The sequence below is a fragment of the Populus alba genome, chromosome 1, assembly GCF_005239225.2.
Source record: "Populus alba chromosome 1, ASM523922v2, whole genome shotgun sequence".
Classification (NCBI taxonomy): domain Eukaryota; kingdom Viridiplantae; phylum Streptophyta; class Magnoliopsida; order Malpighiales; family Salicaceae; genus Populus; species Populus alba.
In genome coordinates this window covers 9,293,473-9,312,832 of record NC_133284.1, presented here as the reverse complement: position 1 = coordinate 9,312,832, position 19,360 = coordinate 9,293,473, and the positions used below count along the sequence as shown (strand labels likewise).

Genomic DNA, 19,360 nt, shown 5'->3' with positions numbered 1-19,360 from the left:
GTTAAATGGCTAGTTATAAATGAACTCATGTGACACACAAGACACAATCTTATTCCCTTATCTATGAATGCAGCAGCCATTTATGAAATTGCCCAAGTAAACCAAATTATATCTCTTCCAGATCTGCTAAAATCACGTTACATTTTGCTTGCCCATATCTCTATCGATCATGGCTTTTCATGGATCATTAAAACCTCTATGGAGTTTCAAAAAATCAAAATCATTTTGGTGGATTATCGAGGCCCATATTTCCTATTTAGACATTGCTTATATCATTGCGCAAGAAAAGTATAAGCTTTAAGCTATCAAATTGATAATCCAATCCAAAAACTCGGACTACTTGGCCCTTCGCCTTTTCAATATTCAAAAGCCATAATGGGTAGGCTCATTTTGGGTCCAGTACATTTTGGGTCCACGTCCAGGAAAGTAAGGCCCATTCAGCATGTCTTCATTACTAAGATCCAAAAGTGAAAATATAAGTTATGTATGCGGTGAGCGTGGATCGAACACGCGACCTTCAGATCTTCAGTCTGACGCTCTCCCAACTGAGCTATCCCTGCAACTGTGTTACAGAGGTCTAATTATATATATTATTCAAGCTTTAAGTGTATAAACTTGGGATTTCTTAGGTAGATAAAGGCCAACAAACTTCATTATTACTCTATTGAAATTCTAACAGTTCTTTGCTAGAAAATAATAAAAAAAAAAAATTACTAGCAAGAGGCCTTAATTACTCCAATTCCCCCACGGCACCCATCAAGATTCATAAATACTAATCTTTTCAAGAACACTTAACATTCATAGGGAAAATCTCAATTTAGTCTTAACTCTATATATTCATTCTTTCTCATTTGAGTTCAAAACTTATAACTCTTATTATTTCGGTCCCAAATATTTCAAAAAAAATATTCTCAATCAAGTCTTTTTATTAATACTCATCAATATCTTAATAATTTTTTTTCAATCAATGTCATTTTAGCGCATAAATATGCACAAAAAACCAAAAATGTTGATATTCATTGACTCTTTTTTTTTGTTAATTTTTCTTTAAATAAATATAATTTTAATACATAAAATATACGCATATTAGACAAAAACTATTAGAAAAAAAGGAAATTATTTAGAAATGTAGGAAACATTCGAGACTTTTAAAAGTCTAAGACTAAATTGATATTTCTTTTTAGTTTTACATATCTCTCTCCTTTTCTCATATATATATATATCAAGAGCATCCATAATCTCCTAGAGGCTGGAACAGGAAAGCCAATTTGTTTGCGAGAGCGCTTATCAACGATTGAGACTCGTGATCATGGATTTGATCATGATGGAGGATGATTACCATCTAATCCAATCCAATCCTGTCCATCATTTTCCTTCGCAAGGATGCAATGTCATTTTCTATTGTCGAGCTTGACCAAAATGTCCAACGTGGGTCACGACCCACATCCATGATTGGCCCACTCAAGACGAAGTGTCCTAACTCACTCTTCAAGGTTTTTTGGATTTGACTTTTCTCAGCCGCGTGTCCTTCAAGGGCTCCAAATACGTAGAGCCCATGAGAAGAAACGCCTTCACGGGGGGGAGGGGGGAGACACCGACCACAAGACTCACGGCATCCCTCTTTGATACATATGACGATGCTTGTTTTCTATTGAGATGAAATTAGAATCACAAGCATGCCTTCAAAGCTCCACCTCATTGGTGCATCTGCTTAATAAATATGGCATCAGGCCCCGTTTCTATTTGTCTGTCCTTCTCTAGACGCTGACCCCATCAATCTTTAAAATGGCCCCAGCATCTCTTCTGCAAGGGTGGACCTCTGTAGAACAATCCATGGACGCATGACATGAGACCTCATAAAGGTTAAGGTAGCATGGACCCCTCTTTCCTTCCTAACCGAGTCATGCCCACAAAATAAACAATACCACTTATTCCTAATCATCTCTAATTAAATTCGATATATAAAGTACTTTTTAATTGAAAATATATTTAAATATTTTTTTTATTTTCTTCTTAATATGATTTGAAAAAATAAAAAAATAATTTAAATAAAATAATTTATATTTTTTAAAAAACAATATAAAAACGCAAAATAAAAAAAGGCTAGAAAAGTGGGTGCCACACCCAATAACTGATCCTTAATTAAATTCCAAGTTTTATATTAATTGAATACAATTACAACTGGCATAATCCCACCAATTCAAGCAACGAACAAAGAAAAAGGCATCACCTCCGCAAGCACATTTGCATCATCAAACAAATCAAGCACTGTCAGCGACTGTGGGGGGCCCTCTCTTTGCATTTTTCCTATTTTGTCTGGGTTGTTTAAAAAATTCAAAAGTCACCGCTCACCTGGCGGACTCCTTTTTTCTTTTTTTTCTAAAAAAAAAAAAAAAAAAACACAGAAGAGACCCTTTCCAGTTTCCATTCCATTCCCCGCCCCCACAGGGGTAAAATTATATCTTGACCCCTCTAGATTTCGAAATGTTTCAATTCTTATATACTTAGTTTAACATTTTCAAGGGAAACTCTATGGTTTCTCAAAAAAAAAAAAAAATCATTTTTGTTTTCCTGGAATGTTTTCACATACATAGAAATTTGGAAGGAGAAGAAGGGATAAGAGCATCAAAAATAAAAGGAAAGGAAGCAGGAATTAAATCATTAACAAGTCATGTCAACTATTTAATGGAGCTACTTAATCAAAATTATAATAAATTCAATACACCTTAGGGGAACAATTGTGTGTTTGAGTCTTTGAGATTGCGGTACATGACTTTTTTTTTAAATTTTAATATCAGTATATCAGAATTATAAATATAAAACAAATACTAATTTAATATTTTTTCAAACTAAAAATATTTTTAAAAAGTATATAAAAATAGAAACACGAGCATTCTCGAACACATCTTAAGACTTATAAGAAAATGATTTGATTTAATGATATGTTAGTGGACAATAATACTAATAATAAATTTCAATCTAACCTGCTTTAACAATCTAACCTGCTTAATAGAGAGTTTATTTCTCATGAAAGATTAAATGCACATGTTATATGTTTTTTTTTTTCAAAAATGCATTTAAGTGTATCATCGAGAATTTAATTACAAACATACACGTTGAGGTTTCTTTTTAAAAATCAGATTGTAGGATTAATACAGGAATATTTTAAACCAGGAGTATCAAATAAAAACATTACTTAATATGTAAGGGCCAAAATAGAATTTACCACCCAAAAAAGAAAAGAAAAGGGAGGGGAAATCGACTCTCGTACAACGTTCAAACAAAGACAGAAGGGAGGGTTAGATCTCATCTCATATGTGAATTGTGAGGTATAAAGAGACCCAAAGTTCCTTCGTTGTTCACATAAATAAATGCCGTATCATTCACTCCTTGCTGTTTCTGTCTCGAAGCAATCGCCATTTTTAATTCACATCGTAATCTAAATCCCCACAAAAAAAACACCCACCATTCCCTCTTCCATTTGCCCAATGCCCTCAACTAAAAGACAACAAATATAGACGCTTAAAATTAATCACTCCCATGGCCACTTCTACTACTGTTGCCACAACAACCACGAAAGCTCAGCACATTAAAGTCCAAGCTCAGCCCATCAAGCCCAAACGCCGTAAATACCGTGAAACCACCATTTCCTCCTCTGCCTCCGCCACCACAAATAATAACTCTGGGTCTGCGTACTTGGCCCAAACCCGGAAACTTGACCCACCAACTATAGTCTCCCCAGATAGCACTTGGTGCTGTCCAGCTTCTAAACCTCTCCCACCTCCTCCTCCTCCACCACCATCACCACCTCCGCAAAAAACCCGTTTGCCCGTCAACCCGAGTCCTCAACTCGATTCGGTTACAACTTTATCTTCAAAATTCAAGATCCAGTTGTCTCCAGGAAGTCTGTCACCAGTCATGGACTTTACAACAACAACAACAACACTGACAAATGGCCACCACCACGTTGCTTCTCCAAATGAACACCCCTCTTTCCCTTCTAGTTTTACTAAGTTTAACTCTGCACTCACTGCCGGTCTGTTAAATCCTATGTCACCTCCACCACCTGATCATAAACCCCGGTCAAGCCCGACCCTTTTTGAAATGATGGCTAGTGAACCCGAAATGCAACCCAAAACTATAACCCAGATGCCCATTAACGCCTACAATGGAAATATCAGCTTCAGAAACACCCAGAGCAGTCAAATGTCGGTTCAAGATAGGCAAGCTTTAATCTTGCAACGTATAACTGACATTTTAGGAAACAGGAGTCCTGGTAATCAGTTTAATGATTCGAATTCTAGTGATGTGAAGTTGACATTGAGTTCTAAAGATGGGATTAGCGTTTCAATGGATGTGCATAGGCAGATCTTGGTGGGTCATAGTCGGTTTTTTGCAGTGAAATTATCGGATAAGTGGTCTAATAAGCAACAAAGAATGTCGACTCCTTACGTCGTCGAGATTGCTGATTGTGACGATGTTGAAGTTTATATTGAGACGTTGAGGTTAATGTATTGTAAGGATCTGAGAAGGAAGCTTATGAAAGAGGATGTGTCTAGAGTTCTTGGTATTTTAAAGGTAAAGTCTTTGTTTTTTTTGTTTTTTTTTTTGTTAGAAACCGTAGAAATAGAAACTAAATTTAGTATTTTTTTTAGATTGATAATTTTAGTTGAGGAGGAACTGTGGAAATAGATCAGTAGAGTAAAAAAGTTTATTAGTTATAATTTTTTTGTGGTTGAAGAAATGAAGGCTGTTTTTTGTTTTCTGAAAGTTTTGATCTTTATTGTTGATTGAATTTTTGGGAATATGGATGGTTGGTTAGGGTTCTGAGGTGCTTAATATGTTAGTTTTGTGTTTTTTCTATTGTAGGTTTCTGCAGCAATTGGTTTTGATGCTGGGGTTTTATCTTGTTTGGAGTACTTAGAGGCTGCTCCATGGGCCGAGGATGAAGAAGAGAAGGTGGCTTCGCTGTTATCGGAGCTTCGCCTTGAAGGGGTTGGAGCAGGCGAGGTTTTGAAGAGGGTTTCTGTTGAAGTTACTCATGGAGCTGGTGATAGTAGTGACAACGAAGAAGTGCTTCTCAAGCTTTTACATGTAGTTCTGGAAGGCAAAGATGAGAAAGCGAGGCGTGAGATGAAAGGATTAGTGTCAAAGATGCTCCGCGAGAATTCTTCTCAGAATGACCTTCGGAAAGAGTCATTGTACTTGGCTTGCAATGGGTGCTTGCAATTGTTTCAAGACCACTTTCTCCGTGCAGCCTCAGGGGATTTGAATGACGTTGGGCTGATTGCACGACAAGCAGATAACTTGCATTGGATTTTGGATATTTTGATTGATAGACAGATTGCTGAGGAATTTTTGAAAACATGGGCCTCTCAATCTGAATTATCTGATGTACATTCTAAAATTCCAGCTGTTCATAGGTATGGGGTTAGTAGAGTTACAGCTAGGCTGTTTGTTGGGATCGGAAAGGGGCAGCTGTTGGCATCAAAGGAAGCAAGATGCTTACTTCTACAGACATGGTTGGTGCCATTTTATGATGATTTTGGCTGGATGAGGAGGGCATCAAAAGGCCTTGATCGACACTTGATCGAGGATGGTCTGAGTAACACAATTTTAACTCTCCCGCTTGCTTGGCAGCAGGATATTTTCCTTGCTTGGTTTGATCGGTTTCTGAATTCTGGTGAAGATTGTCCTAATATACAAAGGGGTTTTGAGATTTGGTGGAGGAGGGCATTTTGGAGACGTAGTGGTGAGCACGAAAGGACACGGCCAATAAGAATAACCACTGCAACCATTGAGAACTCATAAAGATTTAGAGCTTCCACAGTGCACGATATGATGGTGAGGAGGTGATGGTTTCTTATTGGCCAGTTGTGATCAGTTTGGTCCTGACTGCGTATCATCGATTCTCATTCATCTTCCTTTCTAAACCTGGACCAACAATTCATGTTGGAGTTCAAATTGCATAGAGGTGGATGATGTGTTTTGAATCCTGAAAATTACCCAGGTTTAGTCTGGAAGAAGATTGAAAGAATTTGGGTGCAACTTCCATAATTTATTGGGATTAAACGTTAATAGAGATTGCTTCTTTTGTTCAACTTGATACTTTAATTCGATTCCTATCTTTCTTATTGCGTGTTATTTTTTTAGGTTAGGTATATATCCAAATCATCATATATAACCTTGTTCTTTAAATTATGATCATCGTTTTGAGTGGAAGTTCACTTTTCTGAAAGGATCTTCTTCTTCTTCTTCTTCTTTATGAAAACCATGATCGGTGTTGGTTTTATGACAGAATACTGTGGACTGCTTGGTGTCTTTCACAATGCAGCTAACTCATGGGATAATTAGAGTTGCTGAGAAATGCAATGTGCTCTCACAGTGTTACTACTAGCGAATTTATGTGCTGGTTAAGAATAGTAGCAGGCAGAACTAAACTTCGTAGAAACTTGTCATATCTCATCTCTTATAACCCCGTTAATTCGTGATTCAGCTGGTGATAAGCGAACCTGCGAGTTTTTTTTCTTTCTTTGTTGCCTGAAAAAACCTCATGTATATGCTCTGTGGTCGAGAATCTTGAAACAAAGTTTAGACTTCAAGTCAAGGTTTGACAATTTGCAAATCTACCGTCCAGCTTTACACAAGTTAAGAGTACCTGATGATGAAACTAATGATCACGCGCAACGATCTCAAGGACTTGTAACTGGATGATCTCGCGGAAACTTAAAGGCTGCTGTCATTGGAATTTGAATCACGTTAGGGGATGCTTTTCTTATTACATCAGTAAAGTGATTCGTTTTCGTAGTTCCCGGGAATGACTTCTCTAGGGATTTATGTGACTGTCTTGTCCGGTTCATTTTCAGAATGGCTATTGATTTTGCTCTATCCTCCTGAGGGATTCCTATCCCATATTAAAAAAGTGAAGCTTTTCCTATTTCCAGGAAACACGTGCTAGGAAAAGGTGGTGGTGCGATCTCCCGCCTTGAGTTAAGAGTCTAATTGTTTATTATAAAAATCCTGTGCCAAAAGCTGTTAAAAGGTTCCTAGAGCAATGCCAAAATCCAGGGTTCCTAAAATAATTCAATATAAGGTTTTGTGAGCGCTGCCCTCTTCCGATGTTCATATAGCATCAAAGGGGTGTTAAAAAAAACTATAGACCCAGAAAAACAAAAAAAAGACAATTGAGAAAAAAAATCAAATAAATTGAACCAAGAAAAAAACCAATTTAGAAACAAGAAAAACCATTCGATCCGGTTCAGTTTTCAAAAACTGAAATTGAGTGAACCGGCTCCACTGAAATTGAACCTCCATCTCCCTCAACCCACCTCCACCTCCCTATTTTTCTCTCATTCTACACCATCACTTTCCCCATTAGCCCATTTTCCTTCTACCCATTGTGTTTCACCTGTAGAAAATCTCTTACCACACAATATGCTTCACCTGTCTCAGTTATCTCCCTATTCTCTTACCACATTCTTCAGCCTGAGCCTTTCCTTTCTAGCGAGTGCGATCTTTGGATCAACAATCCTTGTATAGACACTCTCAACTACATTTACTTGGTTTTGTCCATGCCAAACCAGTATTATCCGTCAAGGCCGAGGAGATAGGATTATTATTATCAATTTTTTTTATTTTTTTTTTTGAATCGCAGGGTATACTGGGCTAGCTTTTGCGCACTAGACTAAGTCCTTTTATCCTGAAACCAGCCTTTACACAGCTCTTATCCTATGGCCCCGGGAGATTTGTTGGCAGGGGATTCCAACTCCTAAGAGGTAGGATGTTCGATAATTGTTGTTGTGGATTACTTTTAAGAAAACTGGTCTGCCCTGCCCATTTGTAGAAAGTTCAATGCTTTCCTTTGGTTTTTACGGCATTGAATGGAGTTGGATTTGATAATGAAAAAGTTGAAAAAATCACCCACTTTGTATAACTCAAAAGATAAAAAAAAAAAAAAAAAAAAAACCCAAGCTAATCCGGGTTAACTTGATTAACACGCAACCGGGATAACCTAAAAAAAAAAAAATAAAAAACTTGCATAACTCAAGGGATGATAATTTAATGCCAAAGCATGAAATTGTAAAAAAAAACAAATTCATAAAAAATATAAAGAAAAAAAATCTAAGACAACTATGATCAACTTGACTAACCTATTTTATCCATGACATGAAGTCAATTTTTAATAAAGGATTGCCATGTTGAAATGTAACCACCAAAAATAAATAACAAAATAAAATATCCAATTGTAAAACAATTTAAAATCCTAACAATGCAGACAAATATGATATAAAAAATGAAAGAAGATAATTAAGGGTTAAATTGTAAAAAAAAAACTAAGAAAAAGATTTAAAAAATTAATGAAAGAGTGAGGATAAAAAATTGGATAAAAAACCAAATTAAATTAGATGTTGAGGGACAAAATTGAAAAAAAATAATCCAAGAGAAGGATAAGAATATAGCAATCAAAACAATGAGGACAAATAATGAATTAAAAAATGCAACAAAATAGAAAGGGATGAAATTGCAATAAAAAAATAATCAAGAAAAGCATAAAGCACAAAAATAGAGCAATTAAAAGTAGAGGGACCAAATTGGATAAAAAAATCAAATTGAATAAAATTTCTAGGGATAAAATTAAAAACAAAAAATCCAAACTCCAAAAAGGTTCAAAAGCCAAATAAACAATAATTAAAAGAAGGACCAAAATTGATAAGATTACAAACTAGAGGACACAATTTGTTTTCTTGGAAGTTCAGGCGTAATTTTTTAGGGAATGAGAGAGAAAAGAAAAAAAAAAAAGAAAAAACCTCCACTGTAGTCCAATTGAACCTCCTCCGTAAGCACTCGCCACACTGCAGGAAAGAGGACGACACATCGCTTCTAACACCCTGGCAAAAGTAGGATTTTCAATTCTGTACGGGCTCTCATGCGCCACTTGAATGGTGCGGAGGCCATAACACGTTGACGTGTAACTTTTTTTTAATAACAAAAATCTAAAATTACCAAAATATCCCTGTCAAAATCCAAGAATAAAAAAAACTAGTCTAAAAGATCAAAACACCATCGCAAGCTTTTGATTTTTTGAATTCCAAGGGTAATTATGCTATTTAACTATTTTAATAAAAAAAAAAGGACAAATAAACCCCTCCATGCATGTATATTTTTTTCCTCCCAAAGGTATGACAATACTCTTGTTGTTTTTTTTTAATCTAAAAAGATAGAAGAGCCCCTCACTTAAGATTTTTTTTTTTTTTTTTGCTCGTAAGGAAAAAATAGTATTTAAATTGTAGCAAAAGGAAAGTCACGTACCATTTGCCCCAACCAAATATACAATTCTGAATGTATCTTATGAAAAAGATATCTCTAACTCCAATTGCATGCTTAATCAGTTTTTTAGCAAGGGCAAAATTATTTTTACAGTGTTACAATCTTCAGGAATAGCAATTTGTATTTTTATAAACAATAAAAAGATAATGACTTTTAATTTTATTTTTTTTATAATGTCATGCCCATATTTTCTTGTGCCATCAATGTTCTTTACGATGGCTATATGCTTGCGGTTCAAATAGACAAACAACCCTCCTCCCCTCCCCTCAATCGGGTGAATTGAATCATTAAAATAACTAAGGAATTCTTTTTAATGATTAAAAAAGCTTGCTTTCTCTTTTTTATGAGTTTAAATCATGAAATTATTTTTAATATTTAGTACTGATAGCTTTTAAAATTATTTTTTATTTAAAATATTATTAAAATATTATTTTTATATCAGCTATTCAAATTGATTTAAAAAATATATAAAAAAAATTTAAAGAAAAAAAAAAAATTCTAATTTTTTTTAAAGCATGATGCTACTATAAAAGCAAATACTACCTAAAACTACTAATTAAATTATTCTGAATACATTGTGTATTTTTAAAAGTTTTTTAGATAGAAAACTTGATTAAAATATAAAAACTACAAAATAGTCCAATGATACTTTTTATTACCAAATAAAAAACAAAAATCATTGAAATGAAGTTAGGTGCTTTCATCAGATGCGGGTTTAAAGGACCAGTGCCCCTGGAGCCTAACTAATCATGCCTTGTGGATCACATATGATCATTATCATGTTTTATTAATTTCAAGGAAATGGTTTGGTGATTAATAATTTTTTTTTCATAATTTTTTAGATTTAAACTTTGAAGTTAATATTTAGTAAACTTATTAAATTCTTTTACAGATGGTTTAGAATCATGTGAATTGAATTAAATTAATTATTATATTTTAAACGGGAAATATTTGAATTAATTTAAAGTAGAATTTAAATTATATAAAAATATAAAATCAAATTAGAGCCTATACTCTCATATTTGCTACATAATTCAAAATGAAAAACAATGTTTCAAAAATGTTCTTCTGTTTTTTTTTCTTCTAAAAAAAACCCTACAAAAGGTCCATTTAGACATAAATGAGCCGATTAGCATATAATTTGAGTTCTTCAAATCTTTTCGTACTTAAAATGCAATATGAATATGTAGATGAGTATTAGATATAAATTTAATTTTTCCCTGTTTATCTAAAATTGTGCAAGTTCTCTGCATTATTGATTCCAGTTAATTTGTACATAATCAGCATGATTGGATGCAAATCTTGTTTTCCTTTTATTTTTCCTTGACTAAACTTATTATTATTGTTGGCCAATCTATCTCCCATTTCAGATCTAGAAAAACTTATCAAGCATGCTGTGCCACTCATTTTGACTTGGATTAGGCTATTTCCCGCACTATGCTAGGAGGCAAATTAATTTTTTTGTTAATATATTTTTAACAAAAAAAAAAATCTATATTAGAATTGATTTGACGTAACCTGATCAACTTGATAAATTCAAATACAATCAAAATGACCGATAAAAAATGTAATTTAATTTTTTTTAAAAAGGAACAAAATCTTTTTTAAAATATTAAAATAACAATATATTAGATTGACTCGGATCAACTTGAGTTAACCTGTTAAATCTGCTACCCAGGTCATAAGACCCTAATAACACTATAGAAAGAAATAAAAAAAATATTAAATTAAATTTTCAATCAACCTAATATTGAATAATGGAGCTGAAAACAATATTCAGCTAAAAAAACAAGGCAAGTCAATCTGAGTTAACCCCATAGAAAAAAATCAAAATAAATTATGAAACTCAATTTCCAACCAACCTAATGTTAAATGGTAAAATTAAAAAACAAATCAATTAAAAAAAACAAAAAACCATATGAGTCAACCCGAGTTAACAAACCAAAAAAATGCTTGGCTTTTCATTGTTCATCATTACAATGAAAAGACAAGCTCTTTTAATATATGTTAACTAGATTATTGGCTTGTGCTACACTGCGGGTTAGTTTTAAAAAAATTAATGAAAAAAATTATTTGGATGTTGCTAGTATTTTTTCCTAGTAGAAAATAAAATAATATCAGATAAGGATTGATTCGATGTGACTTAATCATTTTGGCAAGTTCATAGACAATATGGATAACAGGTAAAAATATAATTTGACTCAAAATATATATATTAAGATGTGATTTTTTTTAATAGACATTAAGATAACAACATATTGAATCGATTTGAATCAATCTAAGTCAATCTATTAATTTGCATACTAAGTCATAAGATCATGATAACCTTATAGAAAAAAAAAATCAAAACAAATTACGAAATTTAATTTCTAATAAATTAAATATTGAATAATGAAACTGAAAAAAATAAATTAAAAAAAAGACTAAAAAACACTACCAGAGTCAATCTAGTTTAACATGTCAAACCCATGATCAGATCATGATACCGGGATAAATCCAATAGAAAGCAAATTACAATAAATTATGAAAACCTAATCCTCAATCATCCATGTGTTGAAAGATTAATTTGAAAAAAATCAATTAAAAAATGATATAAAAAATTACTTGAGTCAACTAAAAGTAACCTGCCAAACCTGTAATCCTAGTAATGAGATTAGAGTAACCTCAAAGAAAAGAAAAATCAAAACAAATTAGAAGCTTAGTTCCAAATAAACATAATGTTGAAGGATAAAATTAAAAAAAAAATCAATTAAAAAAAATAAAAAAAAAAAACTCGAGTCAACTGAGTTAACTCGTTAAATTTGCAGTCTAAATCATGAGTATGAAATAACCTCATAAAAAATAAATTGAAAATAATTATTTTATCTCCTCCTCCTCTAGTTTTTCGTTAATGTGTGTATTTAGTTTTCCCTTTCGGATTTTACCTTTGCAATTTCTTTTGTGTACTTTTGTACAATTTACATAAATCAATTTAAAGATGTTCATGAAATAGCTGACCGCAAATTTCAGAAGGATGGGAAGCGGTGGAAGGGTGTGGTGGCCTTCTTCTCCCCAGGAAAGCACATGGGAAACTTTACCTGGTGTGAGTCCTATTTTACATGAGTTTCCTTTGCCAATTAAATTACCTGGTGATTATAAGAAGAGAAGTCCAGCTACATCGCTTTGGGCTTTAGCGGATTCTATATTTGAAGTGTAAGTTTGGAAAAAGCCCACTCAATTTCAAGGCTGGTTAATGCTATTGTACGCTGAGGGTGCTTTACGCTCTGTCTTGTTTCCTGGTCAGAAAGAGCCAGGAAATTGTATGTGCTTGCACTTGTAGTGATAAACCTCTCTGGGAAATAAATTGTTGGGCGCGCGATAATTCAATTTGCCCACCTCTTTATTGCCTTGCATATACAGTTTTTACACAATCACCATATAAAATTCATTTAATGAAAAATATCAATAATTATATTTATACAAAATATTGACAAAATCCACTTATTATATGAGATATTCATTCAATAACCCATATTTTTTATAAGTTAGTTCTGTTAAAGAATTATACAAGAATACCATAACTCATACAGAAAGAAACCATTACCGTTAACAACAACCAAAAGAAAAAAATTGAAAAAAAATTAAGAAATAAATATAAATTAAGATATTTAATTATATAAAATGAGATATTTACCCGATTATCTTTACTAAACTTGTTTATTTAAATCAATAATAGAATAAATTCACATCTAAAAAAATCGTGATCTAAAAGATAAAAAACAAATGAAAACTAATTGAATAGATTCACACAAAAAATATTATGTAAAGATGAATATATTGAAAATATTACACAAAGCCAAATATATACGTAAGGCTGAATATATCGGGAATATTACTTAATGTATATCTTAATGTGTATCATTCTTAAGTCTCCTTACAAAAAACTATAATCTCAATTGAATCTCCTATTTAATTTAATTAGATGGTACTCATTTACACTAAATGTGGGACCGTGATTAATCAAACAAAGGGGTTTAATTGGTAACTTCTATGAAAAGAAAGGGACTTGATTGGGATTTGTAATTAGTTAAGGGGCTTAATCGAAAGTGTTGTAATATTTAAGAGCACTTTCATTCCATTTCCAATTCATAAATATACCATAATTATTGATTTGATTTGTTTTCTCTTATCACGACATGAAAAAATATGTCGGTCCTAATTCTTTGCACTACTTGAATCATAAATGCATGATTATTATCTCGGAACAAGAGGTATAGAGTCAATATGGACAAAATAGACATCTCTCCTTCTATTTTAAGTTTTGAAAATATAAAAATTCATTTCAAAACTATAACAAAAAAAAATATCTTATGTTTTTGTTTTTTCATCTAAACCTTGTTTATGTCACTTTTCGTATATATTCATTCTGTTTATACGAGACCAGATGCTATAACCAAATGACATCCTTTTTCAAGCAGCAATGTATATAGTTTGGAAATACTTGAATATATATTTAGTTTTGTCAATACAAATACTTACTAAGGATAACCTAATTTTATAAGACTTTCAATTATTATTTTTAACAATCCAAGTTTGAATTTTAGAATTAATATTTAGAAAAATTTATTCTATCAATACACTTTCAATTATTCTAATTTTATAAGACTTTCAATTATTTTCATTTAGGATTAAAATGAAAAGAATATCCTTAAAATCGTTCAAATAAAAAATTGAGTTTCATTTAATGAGCAAACTAATTTAAAAACATGTCTTATTATTGAGAAAAATCTCGTGTGGAAAATGCATTTCTTAATTATCCAATGACAATGCTCGCAAAGGTAGTCTTAATTACGAATTTGCTGGTGATTAACAACACAAACAACTATATTATATTAAGCATACCGTACAAAGATCAATCAACCTTCTTCTTTTTTTAGATATAAACCCAGCAAATTAAGTGTGTACGCTAAACATGAGCAGAGAAAAATTGAGAAAGAAACCAAACAAATTAAAACATACATTTTAACGTACAGATCCACTCGAGACAAAAGGCCAGAAGAAATTCTTTGTTTTCTGGGTTTTTTTTGTTATTTGCATTGACTTTAGCCTTGTCGGTGACTTATCTTAAAGAGATCAGGAAGGCTGATGGATCGATGAATATAGAATAGGGTCAAGATACCGTGCAAGTTTGGATTTGTAACCTAAAAATCTTTCTTTTAGGGTTTTAAATTACTATGATTTAAGCAGCATTCACCAAAATTAAATGGCTACTTGATTTATTTATATTATCAACGTATGCAAAACAGATGATAATTAAACAGGACTACATGAAAATGAAATATATTTATTTTGATTTGGTAGCAGATGATCAGAATATTCGTAATAATTAATTAGTAGTTGATATCACGGAAAAAGAAGTAGAGATTAAATGCTACTTGTCTCCCCCGTTGCATTACCTGGTTCCACCAATATAAAGACTGTAATCAGTACTTGCACAGTCGGGAGTTACATTACTTTGTTCACAATATGTTTAATACTTTTGTTTTACAGACCATGAAATCCAAGTCATGAATTGTTCATAAATATAAATAAAGGCATATTGTAAATAAATAAGTGCAACTCCCTCATGACCATTTATATAAATTTGAGTGTTCCTCATTCATAAATTCAGATAATCAATTACCCTTCCCTCTATCTCAATGAAATGCTTATTGAACCCATTTTATTTTATTTTATTTATTTATATAAAAAAAAACTCAATGTTTGGGTTAATTCGGACTAATTTTTATGTACCATTCCACGACTTGGAACCGAAAACCTTGCAAATCTCATATCTTAATAACTTTAGCTCTGAAGAAACATTTAAAATTTATCTAATTTAATTACCTAAGTTTTGTCAATATCAAACAAATAAATTCCTGTTGAATTAAAGTAGGTTTAAATTTGACCAATCATCTGAAATTCTAGAATGATGATCAAGTGACTGTGGTCGGTTAACTAAGATATTTTCTTAAATTAATGTCTATGGATCTAATCTAATGTTAATGTCCCCTCGCTAAGAAAACCTGGTTTTACTGATTATAAAATTTCTCTGATATTCACAAATTCGGTCTTTGGTGGAATTGACTATGTCTTACCGTAGAGATATTTGTATTTACTCTTATCTAACAAATAATTTAGAGCAGACCACCAAACCACTCGTATTATATATGAATTACTACAATATTCTATGCCCAAATAATCTAAATTAAAACCATATTACAAAATAAAAAATCACACCAACTTGAAATGGCCTTAAATTCCATGATCTTGACAAATGAGGACTCCCGCTAACCACTAGAAAAACAATATATACAATAATGAGAGATAATCGAAATATAGAAAATTCAAAGGGTGTTTTGCCGGTGACCGTATTGTCAATATTAACATATTGGCTAAGCTGGACCCTCTTTCCATGATGATCATGAGCCTTACATGTACACATCATTACAAGAAAATTAGCAAATAAAAATAGAAATATTAATATAATTTTTTAAATTGTTTTAATAGAATATACTTTCACTATAACCATCCGAAAACACCGAACATAAATATTTTTTTGATATATACCGAGAGAATCATAATGTAAAAAAATATATAAAAAATAAAATAAAAAATATGGTGATGTGTTATTTTTACAAACAAAGTCCGGATTTAAATTCATCAGTAAATTTGTAAGTAATATTTAATTTATAACATGATAGGCGAACATCTTCTTTCTCTCCTTTATTTTTTCTTCTTGCTCCATTTTCTCTGCAACAAATAGCACACACCTAATTTTATAACAAATCAACCTCCTACTACAAACTCGGTCACCCCAATATTTTGTTTGTTAGCATCCATGTTCTGATTCAAATTTTATTAAAGATTTTTCACTTCAAGTAAGAAAAACTACCTATTTTTTATTTGAACTCAATATTAAAATGTTAGTTTTTATTGCACATTTTTATAGTATATGTATTTTGTTTGGGTATTTACTTGTTTTATAATTTTCCCATTTTTTCAGGTCATTGTATGTCTCAGAGTGTGTGTGGGAGAAATATATTCAACACGCGATATCTGAATATTTCATGTGAAGATCATACTTCGGTGTGGAGAATTAGAACTAGCGTGTTCACGGTTCTATTACCACGAACATCGAAGGCTCTGTTTCGTTTGTTTCGCATGCAAAGCGAATAATAAGATTTTTTTTTAATTACATTCATTTTTTTATTTGTTGTTTTTTTTTTATAAATATATTTAACTAACAACAATTTTTTCTTGCATGCTACAGTTCTTGGACTCGAGCTAAGCCCGATGGAGCTTTTTGTGAAAATGCACAATTGAAGTGATGACTACCAAAAAGAGGTGCAGCAGCTTATGGATAGCCAAGCTCATCATTTTATGTTATGTTGGTCTTCAACTATTTTTTTTCTTAAGTTATTATTTTTTAAAATTTGATGAGTTTTTTTTTCCCAAGATACATATAACATCTAGTCGAAGGAGAGATACGAGGACGATCATTCAACCCATCCGTCTCTCGATCTAGATTTGTGTTTGAAAACAGAATAATTTAGTGGACCCAATAGAAAGTGTACGATCTCTCTAACACTAAGGGCGAGTACTTACGGATGGCCTGCAATGTTTCAATCGTTGAATACTCACAATTGATTCCAAACACTCAAACTCTAGAGTTTGAGGCAATTTTTAACCAACAAGCTCAAACTCGAATGACCAATCTTATTATTGATTATGAACGACTCAGTGCTGAGATGATCGAACTCCAACGATTAGTAATGGAGATGAGTTCACAGATGGGTGGTATATATACTCCCTTTTATTTGCCCTACAGTCCCGTCAAAGACCCTCCCCCTCCTACAACTTCTCTATTCCAAATTAATTGTATTTAAACTTATAAATGTTTAAATTTGTAATAAATATTTTTATATTAATTTATTTTATTTTAATTATTTTCTACTTCTGTTTAATAGATTTTTTTTCAAAAAATATTAAATTATTAATAACGAGGTTACTCATGGTCTAAGTCTGTTAGTATATTCTAGAGAATTGAAAAACAAATTACATCAAATATCACTGCTATTATTTATTCGCTGACAGAATTAAAGAAGATTTGTTTGACGGTTATATGTCAAATTTACCGAGGGGAATACCGATAGACAAAAAAAAATCACTAATGGAATTATATACGATTTTTTGTCACTGGTAAGTTATATTCATCAATGGAACTACCAATGGAATAAAGTGGTCAATTTTTTTTTTGGTGCACTTTTGCCGCCAATAAATCTGTTGGTAAAATTATTTCTAATGGACTCATTGACAGACCGCAAGTCACCGAAGAGACTTTTTTTGACAGAGTACTGTCGTCCATGAGCTTATCAGTTAAAGTCATGCCGACAAATTGAGATTATAAATACCGAGATAAAATTCCATCGATAAATCTAAAAATTAGTTTATGTGCTTTTATGTGCTGTATAATTATATTTTGAGCAATTGCATTTACGAATGATAATTTCACTTGAATATAATGGATACTATAGGAACTAACTAGATGTGTTTTTTTATGAATAGTTATTTTATTCGATGAATAATGAATAAGGTATGAATATTGTTAAATCTAATTCAAGACTTGACTCGATATATAAATATTATTTTTTATTAAATAATTGAGTAATGGATATCTAAAATGAAAACCCGATAAATCAGATGTATGAATATTTAAAAGTTTTTACTTGATAAATAATTAATTGAGTATAAACATAATAAAAATCTTATCCACAAATATTCATTTTCATCCATATCTACTTTTAATGGCATTTATGCTTATTCTTATCATTTAAGTATGGAATTCTAGCTATATATCGAACCAATCGAACAAGTACATGCGCTGAAAATGCTCTATATTGTCCACACGATGTGATGGCTAAGCCGTTGAGGTATCAATTATGGGCAGATGTTAGATTATATTAATGCTCAATTGTGTCAGCATGAGAGGGAATATGTATGTGATCAACAAGCTACGTGGCTTTTTTCTCTGACTTCGTGAATGACAAACGCGTGCCTTGTGGATTATATGGGCACCTGGCATTTCACTGCTCTCTCCAGCAGGTTAATTTCCTGTCTGTACTCTGGAATTATATGAATATGTCGTGATAAAACATAGTAATGTGATTTTAATCAATAGGTGTTTAGATTAGTGGTAATCTCCTAATAAAAAAAGGAAGGGTTCAAGTCCTACTTGTTTCGTTTAAAGCATGAAAGTAGGTTAATTTTAAGATGAAGTCAAATGTTTGACATGATTTAAATTTAACAAAAATGAAAGAAACTAAGAAACAATCTTAGTTTTAGTTGTCATTGCAAAAAAGAGACACTACCATAAAATTGTAGATCATTGGCCAAATATTTCATTGGTATTCAAACACTTGTTCCATAAAAAATAAAATTATCAATGAAAAAAAAAAATAAAAACTTGTCATCAGAAAAATATATTGTCAATGATTTTTATTTCATCAGTAATATAATCACCGATGAATTTATTGATGGAATTATCGCGCGTCAAACAAAAAACTTTATCAGCATTAATTCTCTTAGTAATTTCCATTGGTGTTTATGGCATCTTACCTCCATAATAAACCATTGGTAAATCCATTGATGTTTATATATATATATATTATTGACAGCATTAATTCATCAGAGAATCACATCTAATAGTGGCAAGCCCTATAATCTTTTTTTTCAACTTTCTAAAACTCTCCGATGGATATAATTTGTAGATAATTCCATTGGTTTTTCAAAATCCATTGTTATTATATTTTGTTATTTTCTTAAAAAAGAACAATAAAATTAAAACATAGTTAAAAAAAAGGAAAAAAATTGTATTGTTAATTTTAAAAAATATTATTAAATACAATTTATTTATCTAGTGGATAGAAGTTAGCGAAAAAGACGAAAACAAATCTTCATCGAACCAAGAGAGCGACGAGGGGGAGCATAAGTACCAGTGAGAATTGTCAATAGT

At 31.7% G+C, this 19,360-nt stretch overlaps 1 protein-coding gene and 1 non-coding gene across 2 annotated transcripts; one reads left to right on the top strand and one right to left on the bottom strand.

Moving 5' to 3' along the window:
* Window positions 1–487: 487 nt before the first annotated feature.
* TRNAF-GAA (transfer RNA phenylalanine (anticodon GAA)) lies at window positions 488–560 on the bottom strand. Its single transcript has one exon. It is a non-coding gene; the product is annotated as a tRNA-Phe (tRNA).
* A 2,755-nt stretch (window positions 561–3,315) lies between these two features.
* On the top strand, window positions 3,316–6,137 carry LOC118033728 (BTB/POZ domain-containing protein At1g63850). The gene is made up of 2 exons (XM_035038827.2): window positions 3,316–4,578; window positions 4,870–6,137. The coding sequence occupies exons 1-2, from the start codon at window positions 3,541–3,543 to the stop codon at window positions 5,809–5,811; spliced, it is 1,980 nt and encodes a 659-aa protein (XP_034894718.1). The 5' UTR covers window positions 3,316–3,540; the 3' UTR covers window positions 5,812–6,137.
* The last annotated feature ends 13,223 nt before the right edge of the window (window positions 6,138–19,360 follow it).

Excerpts from the sequence above, each read along its gene's own strand:
- LOC118033728 (XM_035038827.2), top strand. The coding sequence starts at position 3,541 with ATGGCCACTTCTACTACTGTTGCCACAACAACCACGAAAGCTCAGCAC. Across the intron at positions 4,579-4,869 it reads GAGTTCTTGGTATTTTAAAG|GTTTCTGCAGCAATTGGTTT; the intron begins GTAAAGTCTTTG and ends TTTCTATTGTAG.